Here is an 18,575-nt window from a genome sequence, read left to right as displayed (position 1 = left end):
GTCTGGCTTAGGTCTTTTAAGACCTGTTCCGTTGTAGCTCTTGGAGGTGGTTTTGATCTCACCATCGTTGTCTTGGTTGACCCACATCTCTCTTGCCTGTAGGTTTGTAGTTAAAGGCTAATTTTGGGATCCGGTCTGGGTTCATTCTTTCTATGTGGCTGATCCATTTTTCCTGATACTGTTTTATGTCATTTACAATGTTATCTACTTTTAATTTCTCGCGGATATCTATATTTCTTTGGTGGTCTAGTCTTGTAAAGCCTAATAATGGTCTTAAAAATTTCATTTGTGCTGCTTCTAGTTTGTGTGCATCTTTCTTATTTATGACCCAAGCCTCACAGCTGTAGAAGAGGGGTGGTTTTGAAGTGATGTTGTGCAGTCGTAATTTTATTTCGGTTGTCATTTGTTTTCCAAAGTGGCGTTTAATCGTTCCATTCATTTTATTATATTTTTGTAGTTTAGTGTGGATGTCTTTCCCTTCATTTGATATTCAATTTCCCAAATAGGTGAAGTCAGATATTTGTTCTATTATTTTATCATCAATAACAATTTTGACTCTTTGTATGTTCTTTCCACATAATTCCATTGATTTTGTTTTTGAGGTGGAGATTTTCATCTCGTACTTTTTACCTATTTTATTAAGTTCATTTGCTGCTATCTGTAGTTCATCTTCGGATTTTGCGGTTATAACTTGATCATCAGCATATAATATAGTTTGGATTTTATTCCTGTTGTTCAACTGTATTCCGTCGTTAATTGTTTGTTTCCATTCTTTAAGAATTTTATTGATGTAGATATTAAATAAATTTGGTGATAGTCCACATCCTTGTTTCACTCCTTTATTGGTGTTAATCAGGTCTGATAGTTAGCCATTAGAATATTTTATACAGATTTGAGTTTTTATATAGGCTTTGGATTGCTTTCCGGAGTTGGGTTGGGATATTTTCTTCACGTAGAATCTGTCAAAGTTTTTCCCAGTTTACATTGTCATATGCTTTTGCATAATCACTAAAGAGCAGAAATGTTGGTAGATTGAATTCTCTTCTTTTCTCCAAAATTTGTTGTAGTGAGCTAGAATAACTTTTCTGCAGTTCCTGCACAGACTAGACTGCCAGTGTTGGATTACAGGCTTTATCTGATTCAGCTTGTTCGTAACCTGCCCATGCCAAATTTGTTGACATTGGGAGAGTAATGTAGTCTGCATAGGGGACTAAACAGATTATAGTTGTTACACAAATGGCCACTTCAGAGATTTTCTTCAAAAATGGGTAACCAGCACTATCAGCATGGGACCTGTCAACTCAGTGAGTATTTCCTCAATATGAGAGATTCTAATTTCATCACTTGCTTGTGAAGCCCTAATGGTAGCAAGATTAGATTTCCATTCCACATGGTATCTCACAGGCACTATGTGAGAATGGGAAATCCTAGAAGAAAAATAGACATTTGCTCACTTGGCAAATGCTAAATGCCAAACAAAAAAATTAATGTATTGCAGCTCATAGTAATATCAAAATGAAAATACTCTACAATGCCAATTAGAGAATATTAGTGGACAAGTCCTTAATAGAGGCTAAAGGGACTATAGGCCCCCCTTACGAATCAAAATAATGTGGATTTTTACTGCTACATGATGACTGAAGCTTAATAATGCCCTGAAACACTGTTTTATTGCCCCCGCCCCCAACTACTCTATATAAATTTACCCTACTAGTGGGTAAATTTATATGGAGAATCTGATTTCACTTACAAATTTAAAAAGAAAACAGAAAATTTAAAAAAGTGGAGTCTACCAAATGCTACACTATCAACAGAAGGTTAAAGAAAGAGCAAACTGAATAAGAAACCAGCAGATAATGGAGCTTACTTCCTCGAAGGGTGGCAAGAAGTAACCATAAAATATAATTTTACAGGCTAACTTTTCTTTTGGAGTTTTGTGCTAGTTTCTTAATAATGTTTAATTTAAGTTGTGTGATGGGTATAAGACTACTTGTCTCAAGCAATATTGTTAGCTTGGAGGTTTATTAAAAAGTGAAATACAGAATATCTATATTTTTTGTTCCTTTTGTGTAAAAGTTGTTTTAGAAAAGTGCAAAACATCTATAGCTAACAAAATTATTACAATTTTTAAAGTAGTCAAGTCATAGTATTAATTATGTGGAGGAGATTTCATTTAGAAATATTCATACCTGGTAGTATTAAAAGCTTCAGAATTGTAGTATGTGAAAATTGGTATGCATGGCTGAAAATAAGTGCATTTTCATGTAGAAAGAAAAATGGTAACTGATTATAATATTTTAATGTTAGAGTATTTACTAAAAAAAGTTTAACGAAAATTGCATAAAAATACCCATTTCAGAATAATTTAAGATAATCAGATTTTTACTACCCCCCCCCCCTCTAATCACCAACATTCTCATTTCAGAATTTCATGCTGATGTGACTGGTTAATATAAAAATAATTACAAACATTCTATAGTTCTCTATATACATAATTAAAAGTTTTTCATACCTTTTCTCTGGTTTGATGTTTTCTGCATGAGTAAAGCTTGGTTCTGTCTCAGGATAATATAACTTAGCAAAAGCCAATGCAGCTGGTGCAGACATTACAGATGATGTCAACAGGTGACTAGCACTTACCTATATTTATATAAGAGAAAAAAATATCTAACCCATTCCACACAACTATTAAAAATAAAACTGATAAAGTTAAAAAAAAAATACAGGCAGTTCTCGTTTTATGAGTTCCCAGGTTTACGAGTTTTTTTTCCAGAGTATCAACAAAATCAAAAATATGAACGTTAATTGCAAAAAAATGGCTGTTAAACATTCATAAATACCACATTTCAAACCACGTGCGTAGCTATACAATACAGTGTACCCTGCTTTACGATATTAATCAGTTCCAGAGACACCATCGTATCATGAAAATATCGTAATGTGAACCCAATAACACATTGATTTTTGGTAATTCATTTCAAGATCGCGGAAGTTGAAATTTTCACTGTATAACTAAGCTATTTATCTCTAAAATGTCATTTTTAAGGTCACGAGCACAACCTCAAGGCCACATAAAAGGTCATAAGCATAGTTTGTAAATTGTATTAGTTACCAATTCAAATCACTAAAATGCACTACACATTCATCGTTATCACATGTTCCATTATAAGAATCAATTTTAAAAGCTTTTGTGATATTTTTCTAAAACACATTTAAATAAATAAATAAATTTTCTGTTTATACTCCGGGACGACCAAACGGTCAGAGGAGTTCACAAATAGACAGAATACAAGAAACAGCACCGTATTCAGCAGTCACGGGCTTGAACCCCGGTCACTCAAGGCACGTGTACTTATGCACCCGCACGCCTGACCACTAGGCTACGGCGGCCTTTTCTGGAGGTTATGACCATAAAACAATAAAAACAATTTGTACTTTCCGGTTTATTTGGCTTTTCTGTTAGTGCAAGCAATTATAGACAGGTAGTAAACACAACGTTATTGTATTTGCAAAAAAACCGATAGCTGGAATTGTGCGGGTTTTTATGTTATTATGGTGAAATGTGTTTCCCCTTTACTGAAATTTTCAATCGTTTAAAAAATATAATTAAATTTTCAGAATCTTCTCTTATTCTTTTTTTTTTAAACTTCGTCGACTTGTTACTCCACGCGAATCGTGTTAGTTGCAATTTGTGTGTGCCATTAAAAAATGCTTATGCATGCAATCGTGAAATTTATAATTAAAAGACAAGATTATCTTGGAAACAAACTCCTCTTGAAACATTTCTGAAGAAGATGATTCCTTTTGCAACAAACCAACAAGTGTGCATTTAGTCAATGATGAAGAATAAACATTCTTTAACATTTTAAGTCGTAAATAATTTCTCTATTATTATAATTTGCTTGATTTTACAGGATCCGTTTTCATTTTTTTTGATAAATCAATCACCGTTTAAACAAACTAATTTCATTGTTGAGAACATAATCCCTATTTTTAACCTTATGTCTATGGGAAATAAATTCCTGCTTTATGAGTGCGCGCTAGGAACGAATTAACTCAAAGTCGAGAACTACCTGTATGTATGTATGTATATATATACAGTGGATTCCGGTTATTTGGGCCACCGGTTAATCGGGGCAGCCGTTTATTTGGGGCAAATCTTAAAAAACAAAAACCAATCGAGAAAATAGCCAGGGTTTACTTCGCTTAATTGGGACAAAATGCCGTTTAATCGGGGCAGGAGACCTCAGCACTGGAGATTACACTACAATTGTCTCCGACCGTACCACGTAGTTCGGTCGGATTTCTGGAGGTCACAACCATAAAACAATAAAAACAATTAGCAGTCACCTGTTTATTGGGCTTTTCTGTTAGTGCAGTCTATCATAAACGGACAGTAAACTCGATCTTATTGAATTTGCGGTAATACCGACAGCTGAAATTCTGTGGGTTATTATGGTAAAATGTGTTTACACTTCCATGGAATCTTCAATCATATAAAAAAAATAATTTTCAAAATCTTCTCTTCATTCCTATTTTTAAAGCTTCGTAATTTGTGACTCCATTCTCATTTGCGCGTGTTGTGTTACTTGTAATTTGTGTGTGCCGTGTCCTTTGTTATTGATTGCTTATCTTTTTACTGTTTTAAATTTTAACCCCCACCCACAAATGTCAGTGAATAGAAATGTCAACTAGTTAGTATGTACGTTAGTATGTACATACCCCCCCCCCTGCTGCCCTTAGGGCCAATCCCGAGCTCTACTCGCATTCAGCACGACTCCATCTCTCGGACAGGTTCCTTCCTCAGCAGATGCTCAAGCAAACCCAGGCACTGGACGCCGACCTCAACAAATTCGCTGCTGACCGGACTTACCGGAAAAAAATTATGACGAGTAGGACTAATCAGCAATGACTGATGTATACCTTGCATCTGTTCCTGTCTGATTGAGCTGGTGCTCTTATCTCGATGTTAAGCCAGCTCAATCAGATTTAACTCTCGTAAGGAGTTCTCTCCTTTGCATTATAATGTTTTCTTTGTAAAATTACCTTTTTGTAAATAATTGTTCAATTTTCCCGGAAGTTTTGGAAACTGTAAGCCCCTGGCTTTATGGCCGTGAAGGGTAATAAAGATTATCTCTCTATATATATATATTACAGTACGTATTAATTATTCCGATTATCACGTATATTCTTCCGATTTTCACGTATCATTAATTTTTTAATTGGTAAGGTAATAAAGAGTAAATCTGTGCTTAATATATCTTTACTTTTATAGCCTGTGGATAATATTCCTCCTATTTTCGCTAATTAGAATCGTTGTTTAATAGAATTAAAATTCAATTCACAAACGCGATCACAATGACCGGCGCTTACAACACATCGTATAATGAACGGCACTTTACTGTGGTGAGTTCGTCGTAATGTGATTTGATTGAACAGTGAAGTAATTGTAAAGGGGGGGGGGGGGGGTAAATTGTATTTTTAACTATTTACGTGAAACTTCGGATAATTGGGGCAGCCGCTTAATCGGGCCAAAATGCACTAGTCCCGATGTGTCCCAAATAACCGGAATCGACTGTATATATATATATATATTGCTCCTTTGTCTGCAAATAAAAATACTAAATACAGTATTTTATAATTACATAACCCTAAATTTGCAATACTAATTCAGTGAAGTCTGATCACCTACTGATGACAATAAATAATTAAAAAAATCTCATCTGACAAGTGCTAATAATAATAATAATAAAGTTTGTTGCTAAATTCTTCTTAAAAACAACCTCTACTATGGACCAGCTTGTTTAACAAAAAAAAAACAGCAAGCACCACAGTCAACTTTCAAATGTTAATCTCACCTGTTTTAAACAAGCATTTTTATTGTAAGAAAATGTAATTCATGCATTTTTTAAAGTACCCATGTGCAGTACCCACGCATTTGTAGAAGAATAAGAGAAATTTACCTCACTATGATACGTAGAACACTTCTGTATGATACTCTCCAGAAATTAAAACAAATAAAAGATTACAGTAAAAAATTAATTGAAAAAGTTTAACATAATTTGAAAAACGATTTCTCTTCCTGAAGCTGACAGTGCTTTTTGACCATATTGCGTGATCACAGGAATGGAAATTATGGAATATGTGAGCCTGAATCTTAAATAGAGAGATAAATTGTCTTTGAGCATATTCGTGAAAGGCCACGATTATTTGTCTTCGCACATATGCAAAAGACCACGAATCGGAGACGAGATACGGACGCTGAACATTAATAGAATTCTCAAGTAATTTAATTTCGATGGTTTCTTGCAATTAACAGTCTTTATAATAATTACATTGGACACTATGTATATTGGCCTTGTTAAATAAAAATGTATGGTTTTCGTTAACGGCACAAAAGACTAATTCTGAGGCTGATGAACAAGAAGCACGAACTGAAGGCGTATGCTGTTTTACTCGAACATTCAGCGGGAATGCGTAGATCCTTGGTAAGATGAGTTGAAATCACTACAAGAAATGTTTACAAAGTAATTTATTTGTGCCGCGAAAGAGAAAGGACTGAGCAATTATTCGGTATAGCGTGTAATTTCCGTATTGGTCTGGCCACAATCTTAAACTCTATCTTTAAAGAATCTGTTAAGCTGCTTGTGCCACTGTTTAACATATGGGACAGAAATAAAGTATTTTTTGATATTACTATATCAAAAAAGTATTTTGGATCCTATCCTTAGCTTGTATACCCTAATTTAGTTTATTGTACCAGGGGATAACCTCTGTTTAAGAATCTGCTGGTTAATATCTGTATTTCTGAGTCTAAAGCAGATTCCGTCGTTGAATACTTATAGGCATTGAGAAACCGATTAAAGATAGACCTTTTGTAGGTGAACTGGTGATGGCTGTTATAATGTAGAAGCATACCGGTGTTTTTTGGTTTACAATAGATGTTAAATTGGATTTTATTTGAATCCCAAGTAAGCATGAAATTTAGAAAATTTAATGACTTTGTATCCATATTTTCCCTTTCCAATGTAAATTTGAGCCTAGGATGAATATTATTAAACAAATGTAAAATGTCTTGAATAGTGCTATCAGTAATAACCAGAATATCATCTAAATACCTTCCACAGTATGTGATACGGGGTCGAAAAAGTGTCAAGTGTATACACTCAATTGTTGAGAGATAAACCTCTGATAGACTCAATCCCATTGGCAAACCAAAAAGTTGTTTGTATACTTTGTCTCAAAAGGTGATATAGTTGGTTTAAACTAAGTTTAATTAAATGAAAAATTTCTTTAATAGGAAATTTTGTATAATTAATCGGTATAGAATTATTATTTAATATATCCCAAACAATAATGTATATTCAATGTTTACATTTGTATATAACGAAGTAACATCTAGTGAGAATAAATTATCATTATCGCTGAGTCTACAGTCCTTAAGATTATTAAATAATGTATCGTAGTTTTTTTATCTCAAATTGTATCGCCTGTGTAAAGGGTTTTATAATACTATATACATGTGTGGCTAAGGATGAAAATGCTGAGTTTCTGTAAGAAACAATGGGCCGAATAGGAAATCCAGTCTTGTGCAGTTTTTCTGGACTGAAAAGTGCAGGAATATTGTATTTTCTGGCCTTCAATTCCTTTAACTGAGACATGGTAATGTAGCCATTTTTACAATATGTGGTTAACGTTTTATTTGTACTGATTGACTTATTTATATAATCAGTTTCATCGAGTAAATGTTTCCCATTTATCCTCTCTGAATAATAATGTCCCTCTTTTCCCAAAGCACACATAAAGCTGAACTTTCATGTCTATTCAACTTAGGGAGCCGTGTGTCTTTTATGTTATTCACCACTTGGTTAACTTGTTGACCAAGTGGTGAATAACTAAATATGTCTTTTTATGAAACATTACCTTACAAACTATTTTTTTTGGTAGCTTGTGAGGTGGTAAATTATAATTTAATCTTTTTTTTTTTTTTTTTTTGAATTTTTACTGTAATGATTTTGCGTGTTAATCTTTTATTCGTTTTAATTTCTGGAGAGTATCATATGGAAGTGTTCTATGTATCATATTGAGGTGAATTTCTCTTATTCTTCTACAAATATAAATATCAATGTAGAACATATTGAGCATCATAGCTCTGTTATATACTATCAGGTACCCATCCATAAACCATCTCCTTCATCTATTATTTTGACACACATCAACTAGGTAGGTTAACATTTTGATAGCAAATTCAGCATTACTGTAGTTTTAAAAAATAACACTTTAACAAAAATATTAATTACCAATACTGTAAATATTAAAAACAAACTTTTCAAATTGTAAATTTCTTACAGTGAAGATATTGCTTCGAGACACTGTTTACAGAAAAACCAATTCAAAATACAGTACTATAATGTTGAAAAGCTCAGCTACATGAGCAAACCCCACATGGATACAGGTAATATATTAATAAGAATAATGTCACATGGTCTTCTTTACCTGGAGGTTTAACTTCCATGAGCTTCTTCATCACTACATGCAATAACAAGGTTTAAGTTTCTGAGGCACCTAAAACACATGGATATATATTTATTGCAAATTTAAACTGAAAAACATTAAAAGAACACCATGTTATATCTTCATCTGTGGCAAGATACAAAAAAAAAAAAAAAAAAAGCTGAAAGTGACTTAATCCTACCTACGGTCCTATGTTGGTTACTGTTTTTTCACTACTATCAGACCTTGTTAATGGTGATCTAATTGGCCTAAATGAAGTGTTTTCTTTTCACATTCAGTATACCTGCATGACTGAAAGTAATGCTCTTCAATTCTTATATGATATACTTAAAACGTTACAATAAACTAAAAAAAAAAAAAAAGCATATTGCTTTCTTTATAATTTACTGGGCAGTAATGTTAATGTTACATTTAACATCAAACTAACTTTAAAAGAACAATTGAAAATTTAAATAAGGTGAATTAAAAATGCAACCTGTATATAACTGAAAATAAAGAAGGCTTTATAAAGTAAAAAATATTAAAAGAATTTGTTGGATCTGAAAGTTATATGGCAAAACATTAACATTTTTTCAGCTAGCATATTTTAAATAATCATTGTTAAAATGATAGAGAAACCTGATCAAACTAAAATTTCAAATATATTAAAATATTTTAAAAATAACTTAGCTTGTTCAAGACAAAGTTACAAAAACTGAAACCTTTATTTAACGGTTTTATATGAAACTGTTCTAAGTATCATATTTTTGTTTTTTGGAATGGTGCTTAAAGCAGGTTTTATTGTATATTTCATTACCAAAGGCGCAATAAAAAACTTATTTATCATGGACCATCTAAAATTTAAAATCAATTGCAGGCCATATTTACAGTAATGGATTATTAACCAAATTATACAATAATTACATTTAATTAATCACAGTCAATTGATGCTGTCAACTATTTACATGGAATTTTTATACACAATTTCACTTATACATAGTTAACTGTGACAGTTTCATAATTTTTGCATACAGCATCAATTAAATCTTATAAAGAACAACACTGTAGCAACATAGATCAAATTACCTCTTATGTAAAGTATCCAAGACCAGATCTAGAGCAGCTGCAGTGGTTAACCATTCTGGCATTTGTATTTTACTGAAATATGCATTATTCTCTAATTTAGGATTACTTGTCATATTTGGATGCTATGGCTGGTCATTGCTAGAAGAACTGCACTCTAGCAAAGTATATTAATGGAGTAGTATGGCATTAAGGGCAAGTTGCTCCAATGGATAAAAGGATGGTTGAGTGGGAGACGGCAGAGAGTGCTAATAAATGGACACTGTTCTACATGGACTAATGTTATTAGTGGAGTCCCCCAGGGTTCGGTGTTGGGTCCATTGTTGTTTTGTGTATTTATCAATGATATCAATGAAGGTATATCAGGCTTAATGTCCAAGTTTGCAGGGTTGTTAATAATACTAAAGACAGTATGCTACTGTAACAGGACCTAGAAAAGTTAAGCAGATGGACTGAGAAGTGGCAACTGAAGTTTAACATTGATAAATGCAAAGTACTGCATATGGGTAGTGGTGACCCAAGAGAAACGTACCAACTGTGTGGCACTACACTCAGGGAAGTGGAAAGTGAAAAAGACCTGGGGGTAATTGTGCAGCCAGATATGAAGTTTTCTGAGCAGTGTAGACAGGCCACCAGAGTAGGTCATGGGGTCTTGTCAATGATATACAGGAATTTTGATAATAGGGATAAGGAGTTGATTATCCCCTTGTATAAGGCAATGGTCAGGCCACACATTGAGTACTGCATACAGGTCTGGAAGCCTCATTTTAGGAAGAATATAGAGTTTCTATAATGAGTACAGAGAAGGGACCAACAAAACTGGTGAGGGGAACAAATGCGTGCTCTTATGAAGAAAGGCTTAAGTTCTGCAAATTGTAGGATCTGGAGACTAGACACCTGCAAGGTGATCTGATTTAGGTGTATAAAGCCTTGGATGGATTGAGCAGGCTCAATGCTAATGGGATTCTTCCTCTTGCTTAAAATTACAAACATGAGGGGGCATAAACTGAAACCAAGGAAACACAGTTGTCGAATAGATGTGCGGAAATTTGTTTTTAGCCAGCGGGTAGTTGATTGCACTTCCATTTGTTGTGGAAGTTGCTAGCTTAAATAAATTCAAGGAAGAAGTGGACAAACTTTTGGAGCAAATGGATGGGTGAAATGGGAAGTGGGTTTTTTTTTTTTTTTTTTTTTTGGCTGATGCTGTATAAGCCTGTTTTCTTGCACCATATACTTCTACTAATGCTAATAATTAGATAGTATGAACTAAAGCTGTAATGCTCAATACGTTCTACATTTATATCAATATTTGTAAAATAATACGAGAAGTTTACCTCAACATTGTAAGCAGAACACTTCCGTATGATACTCTCCAGAAATTAAAACGAAAAAAATCAAAAATCTTACATTAGAGTAACAAATAATTAAAAATCAATTTAACACAATTAAAAATCAATAAAAAGCATTAGATTGAGTAAACAGACGAAACCTATGGGACATATTGAGTAATAAAGGATACCCAAAGCATCTTACAAAAATAATACAGAGTTTATATCAAGGAACAAAAATAGTAATAGATATAGGTAATAAATTAACAGAAGAAAGTATAATAAATCATGGAGTTAGACAGGGATGTAGCTTGTCACCAATGCTGTTTAACATACATATCGAGGATATGATATGTAAATGGAAAGAAGAAATTAATACAAGTATATATTTAAATACAAAGAATAGGATTAATACACTGTTATTTGCAGATGATTAAGTAATTATTCAAGATAGTGAAGATAATTTACAAAGAGCAGTATTTAAATGAAACCAAATAACAGAAGAATATAAAGTTAAAATATCAATGATGAAAACTAGAACAATGGCTTTTAAAGGGAAAAATACGGTGAGAATACAAATAGTTATAGACAATAAAATATTAGATCAAATAAAACATTTTAAATATCTAGGATGTGATATAACATATGATGTCGAAGAAGATATGAACCAGAAATTGGCGAAATTTCGAAATATATGTGGAGCAATAAAAAGAACTCTGGCTAAGAAAACAAGGAAAGAAACACAATTGAAATTTTACAAAGTAATGGCAATACCAACACTTCTTTATGGTTCTGAAACATGGATACTGAAACAAAGAGACATTAATAGAATACAAGTTGCAGAAATGAAATTTTTAAGATATGTTAATAAAGGATGTACAAAATTAGATAAAATACTAAACGTAAATATTATAAAGGAATTAAAGATTTACTCAATGGAAAAATTATAGAATATAGAAAAAGATGGAAAGAACATGTAGAAAGAATGGAAGATAATAGATTCCCTAAATTAGCTTATACATATAGAGCAAAAGGAAAAAGAGACAGAGGAAGACCAAAGAAAAGATGGGCAGATGCCTTTGAGATCAGAACAGGCAGATCACCTAACCCATGAAGGAAGATAAGAAAAATCAATAAAGCAATTAATTTTCTTATTTTTAATTGTGTTGTATTGATTTTTAATTGTGTTAAATTGATTTTTAATTATTTTTTACTCTAATGTAAGATATTTGATTTTTTCGTTTTAATTTCTGGAGAATATCATACGGAAGTGTTCTACGTACAATATTGAGGTAAACTTCTCTTATTATTTTAAAATAATTCTAATAATATAAAAGAATCACCAAATGAAGTAAAGCTATCCGCCATCACTGCATTTTGGGAAAATTTATGGTTTGAGACATTTATGGATAGATGAAGCTTCCTAGCAGTGCAAATGAAGTGGAGTTGGATTATCATGTTTGAGGGGGATTAATTACAATAGTTGACTATTTAGTCAAGAAACCAAGAAATCAATTTTTTCTGGGGTATCTACTTATAAAGTAGTGCTTTAATAAGAGCTTTCAAACATTTTGTTTATTAAGTGTTAAAATACCTATATTGTAGGATGCTGTCCTATTTGCATTAATGACAAAATTAAATAGCAGTCGATATATATACAATGAGTAGGCTTTACATTAGCAACACCTACCTAATACCTTTTTGGGACAACTTTTGCCCATAATGCAACCTATACACGTTTTGGCATGGATTCCACAAGGTGTAGCAGGGTGTCCTGTGGTATGGCTACCCAGTTGCACAAAGTGTCCAGTAATGCGCACAAATTGTAAAGTGGATGGTCATAGCATTGAATGTCCTTTTCTAGTAGTTCCCAAACATGTTCAACTGGATTGAGATTGGATGAGTATGGTGGTGATGGGAGGAAGGAGAATTCAATGTCATGTTCCTGAAACCAGTTAACAACCTGCCGGGCATTACTGCATGGTAGTAGTGGCATGTGATGAAAGCATGAAAGCAAGTGTATAAGCTTATGCAGCATCAGCCAAAAAAAGAAAAAAAAAATAAACATACCATTCCCTCCAAATGCCTGTCCAGTTCTTCCTTAAATTTATTCAACCTATCAACTTCCACAACGATAGATGGAAGTTTGTTCCAGCAATTAACCACCCGCTAGCTAAAGGCAATTCCGCACATCTATTCTACATCTGTCCTTTCTTAATTTGAATTTATGCCCCCTTAGGTTCGTAATCTGAACAAGTGGAAGGATCCCATCAGAATTCAGCATGCTCAATCCATTCAAAGCCTTATACACCTCAATCAGATCACCGCACAGGTGCCTAGTCTAGCCAATGCAATTTGCAGAACTTAAGCCTCTCTTGGTAAAAGGATCCCTTCATTCCCCTCACCAATCTTGTTGCCCTTCTCTCTACACGCTCAAGCAAATCTACATCCTTCCTAAAATGAGGCCTCCAGACCTACGCAGTACTCAAGGTGTGGCCTGACCATTGCCTTATACAGAGGGACAATCACCTTTTCCCTGCTAGCAAAATTCCTATATATCATTGACAAAACCCCATGACCTGCCCTGGCAGACTGTCTGCATTGCTCAGAAAACTTCATATCTGACTGCACAATTACTCCCACATCTTTTTCATTTTCTACCAGCTTAAGTGTAGTACCACACAGTTGGTATGTTTCTCTGGGGTTACTTCTACCCATATGCAGTACTTTGCATTTGTCAAGGTTAAACTTCAGTTGCCACTTCTTAACCCATCTGCCCAAATTATCTAGATCCTGGTGCAGTAGCACACTGCCATTACTGTCATTAACAACCCTGTCAACCTTTGTATCATCTGCAAACTTCCACATTACGCCTGATATACCTTCATCAATATCATTGATAAATATACAAAAGAACACTGGACCCAACACCGAACCCTGTGGGACTCTACTAATAATATCAGTCCACGAAGAGCAGCACCCATTGATTACCACCCTCTGTCTTCTCCCAATTAGCCATCCTTTTATCCATTGTAGCAACTTATCCTTAATACCATTCTGCTCCAATTTGTACAATAGTCTTCCATGCGCAACGGTGTCAAAAGCTTTCCTGAAATCCAAATATATGATTTCAAAATTAATTTTTGCATCCAGTTCCTTTGTAACCACATCATAATAACCAATCAAATTTGTCAGACAAGACTTTCCCTTAACAAACCATTGCTATGTCTGAATTATTGCTGCAGTCTTGTCTAGATGATCCTGCAATGCATCTTTAACCAGTGAATCCATTATTTTACCCGGAACAAATTAACATTAGCATTAGTAGAGGCCTTTGATGCAAGAAAGCAAGCTTATGCAGCATCAGCCAAAAAAAAAAAAAAAAAAACCCCACTTAAATTTCACCCCTCTGTTCGTTCAAAATAGCTGTCCAGCTTAAACTTATTTAGGCTATCAACTTATTGAGCCTTAAACTTATTTAGGCTATCAACCTCCACTACAAGGGATGGAAGTCTGTTCCACCAACCAACCACCAGCTGGCTAAAGGCAAATTTTCGCACGTCTATCCTACATCTGTCTTTCCTCAATTTCAATTTATGCCCTCTCAGGTGATTATTCTGAGCTAGACGAAGAATCCCATCAGCATTGAGCATACTGAAACCATTCAAGGCTTTATACACTTCTATCAGATCACCTCGCTGGTGCCTAGTCTCCAGACACTGTAATTTGCAAAACTTAAGCCTTTCTTCGTAAGAGCACCCCATTGTTCCATTCACTAATCTTGTTGCCCTTCTCTGTACTCATTCCAGCAGCTCTACATCCTTCTTGAAATGAGGCCTCCAGACCTGTATACAGTACTCTAGGTGTGGCCTGACCATTGCCTTATACAAGGGAATAATCACCTCCTTATCCCTGCTGGAAAAATTCCTGTATATCATTGACAATACTCCATGAGCTACTCTTGCAGCCCGTCTGCACTGCCCAGAGAACTTCATATCTGCCTGCACAACCACCCCCAAGTCCCTTTCATTCTCTACCACTGTCAGTGTAGTACCACAGAGTTGATACGTTGCTCTGGGGTTGCTGTTTCCCATGTGTAGTACTTTACATTTGTCAATGTTAAACTTCATTTGCCACCTCTCAGCCCATCTGCTCAACCTTTCCAGATCCTGTTGCAGCAGCATAGTGTCAGTAGTGTCCTTGACAACCCTGCCAACCTTTGTATCGTCTGCAAACTTGGACATTAAGCTTGATATACCATCATCAATATCATTTATAAATATAGAAAACAATAATGGACCCAACACTGAGCCCTGAGGGACTCCACTAATAACATTAGTCCACGATGAGCAGTGTCCATTGATTACCACTCTGTCTTCTCCCCCTCAACCACCCCTTTATCCATAGCAGCAATTTGCCTCCAATGTCACACTGCTCCAATTTGTGTAGCAGTCTTCCATGTGCAACAGTATCAAAAGCCTTTCTAAGATCCAAGTATATAATATCAAAGTTATTCCCTGCATCCAGTTCTTTTGTGACTGCATCATACTATCCAATCAAATTGGTCAGTCAAGACTTCCCCTTAACAAAACCATGCTGTGTCTGAGCTATAACTGAAGTCTTGTCTAAATGATCCTGCAGTGCTTCTTTAACCAGTGCCTCCATTAATTTTCCTGGAACAGAAGTTAAGCTCACAGGTCTATAATTACTTGTGTCAGCCTTTGATCCTCCTTTGTGAATTGGGATCACATTTGCACATTTCCAGTCTATGGGTACCTCCCCTGAGTCCAACGAAGCTCTCATAATTATGGCTAAGGGTTTGCTTACTTCCTTTGGTACCTCCTTTAATATAACTGGATAGATCCCATCCACCCCGGGTGAATTGGGATCACATTTGCACATTTCCAGTCTATGGGTACCTCCCCTGAGTCCAACGAAGCTCTCATAATTATGGCTAAGGGTTTGCTTACTTCCTTTGGTACCTCCTTTAATATAACTGGATAGATCCCATCCACCCCGGGTGCCTTTCTTGTGTTTATCTTCAACAGTTTCTCCTCCACTTTACTCCCAGTTATTTCAAGATTCTGTAACTTACTGCTAGAGTTGAATACACCTCTGGCATTCTCCTCGCTGAATAACTCCTCATGTGTGAATGTCGATGCAAAATATTCATTTAGTTTGTTAGCTACCTGAGCAGGGTCATCAACAGTTGACCCATCAATATCAAGTGGACCAATCTGAGTCATCCCCTTCCTTCTAGAGTTTACATAAGTAAAGAACTCTTTGCTGTTTTTCTTTGCATCCCTTGCCAAGGATTTCTCGTAATCTGCCTTCGCCTGCCTAACCTCCTTTGTAACTTGGTTGCATATCAACTTGTATCTATCATAGGCTTCTGTGTCATGTGTTAATTTGTAAGTATCCCATGCATTTTTCTTCTCTGCCATATGCCTCATTAGTTCATCTGACATCCATTTTGGCCTAAACCTTGAACAATATTTCTTAGTTGGTATGTAAAGCCTAGTAGTTTCCAAGATAAGTTCTTTGAATGCTTCCCATTTTGAATTTGCTGTTGGTAACATCATCAGTTGGTCCCACTGTATAGAATTTAAATACTGTCTCAGTCCATCGTAGTCGCCTTTACGGAAGCAATAACCCTTCCCTTTACCCCTAATGGTAGTTACCTCTTTGAGTAAATCCCACTTCAGCACACTGTGATCACTGCCACCTAGTGGTTCATTTATCTGCAGATTCTTAATGCATGAAGAATCACTGCTGATAATCAAATCAAGAGTATTACTCCCTCTAGTTGCCTCCTGAACATGCTGATGTAGAAAACAATCATCCAATAAATCCACAAAAGCCCTGCTAGTATGTGAGTGACCAGCCCCCAAATTCCAGTCAATATCTGGGAAATTAAAATCTCCCATTATAAGACTCTCTGATTTACTGGCCCACTCTATTTCCCTGTACAGTTTCTTATTATACTCATCAGAGTCATTAGGCCTATAGCACACTCCTACTCTCAATTTTGATCTCCCAATGCTTATGTCACACCAAACTGACTCAACACTGCACTGTGTTGACTCTATACTTGAACACAGTATTCTAAGTGTGGTCTAACAATAGCCTTATATAATGGGATTATGACATCCTTAGCTCTACTAGCAAAAGGGTTGAAATCAAGTTCTAAGAATTTTCTTTTCCTCCAGTGTACTGAAGGAAAAGAAAATAATAAAATTTCTGTGTGTATGTTAAGAGACCTATGTAAACATAGTTAATCCTTAAGGGCATGTTTTCTTTGTGTGGGTTTCTTAATGCAGGAAATTTAGGGATGTTGACTGAAGGTCAATGGGGAACAGAAACCCAAAAATGGGGGGGGGGGGATTTGGTCAACAAGTGGCAGGAGTTAAATTATTGGAGAGTTGAATTTTGATTTCTGTTAGTGTGGTTGAATGTCTGCCTGCCTAGTTTAACAGTGGAGTAGTGTTGGAGCAAAGTGCGATAATACCTTGAAATTCAGTTAAAAGAACATTACCATTATCGGAAGAGAAAAAAAAATGCAGTCGGCATGTCAAACAGGAGAATTTTCATTCATTGCTTGAAACCTGAGATACTGCATCCAATCTAGAAGAAGAATGAAGTAGGTACTTTTCCAATGGAGCATCAGGAGTAGAATTCTGGAAATTCAAGTTATATTCAAGTAAATCAATTGCATTACCAACCCCCCTGCTTTTATTTAGGGGGATCTGGAGAACAGAAGCAGCTAAGAATCTGCCAGATATAAGTTTTCAAAATCATTCCTTCTTAAAGGGGAAAAACTAATAATGATCATAAATGAGCAATGCTGGTTGTCACTTGTGTGGCGAATGTAATGCTGACTAATGCCTAATAATAATGCTAATCATCCCCTCTTTTCCTTGGAATTGCTTTAGTGTGATGTAAATATATGCATTATTGGTTAACAAGTAAAAGTATAGCCTATTATCATACATATGCCTAGGCATTTGAATAGTGTTTGCCTTGCATAAGGTCATGAAAGACTAGGAGAAATTACTGAAATATTTGTATATTCTAAGGAATGCTTTAAAAGGGGTGGGAGGATAAAGTAAGATAGGTCTGAGTACTGAGAGATTGATAAGCTTAATGGGGCCAAGGGATTACGAAACAAAGGGAAGTTAATCCATGTCTAAATCAAATAAACAGATGAGGTTTATAAAGGAAAATAATGTGTACCTCTGAAAACAAGAGAAGAGAGTGTAACTAAACAAAATTATTCATACTTTGTACTGAACATTTAATTGTTTTTAGTGTGTTGTACATATCTTCAGTTTTCATTAAATCTGTTCTATGGTTGGTATGATTCTGAATTCTTGGCCTTGTTTCAGCACAGCCAGTGTTATATAATAAACACCGATGTACCTGAAACATTGATCTAATAGTTACAGTGAGGTAGCCCTTGGTTTTGTTGGTAGACTATTCCAGAAATTATATGAAAATAGCTGAGTCAATGATTGTTGCTGGGTTAAGTCATTTTAGTAAAATAAAATAAACCTGCAGCCCCAACAATATCTGTATTTCTAGTACAGTAAAATCCCGTTAATATAAACTTGGTTTATACAAAGTATATGAAGCACATACCATTCCCCTGCAAAAGGATAGGCTTTTCTATGT

At 34.9% G+C, this 18,575-nt stretch overlaps 1 protein-coding gene across 1 annotated transcript in view; it reads right to left on the bottom strand.

The window, feature by feature from the left end:
• LOC150079318 (uncharacterized) overlaps positions 1-18,575 on the bottom strand; it is a 211,685-nt gene that overhangs the window by 37,639 nt on the left and 155,471 nt on the right. Inside the window, exon 8 of the mRNA XM_090383031.1 lies at positions 2,513-2,640. Coding sequence (XP_090239157.1) covers positions 2,513-2,640 — 128 coding nt within the window. The remainder of the gene's footprint in view (positions 1-2,512; positions 2,641-18,575) is intronic.

This window comes from Mastigoproctus giganteus, chromosome 10 (assembly GCF_048544385.1).
Source record: "Mastigoproctus giganteus isolate SK-2022 chromosome 10, ASM4854438v1, whole genome shotgun sequence".
Classification (NCBI taxonomy): Eukaryota; Metazoa; Arthropoda; class Arachnida; order Uropygi; family Thelyphonidae; genus Mastigoproctus; species Mastigoproctus giganteus.
The sequence above is the reverse complement of the archived record's forward strand: the minus strand, read 5'-3'. Positions and strand labels throughout refer to the sequence as shown.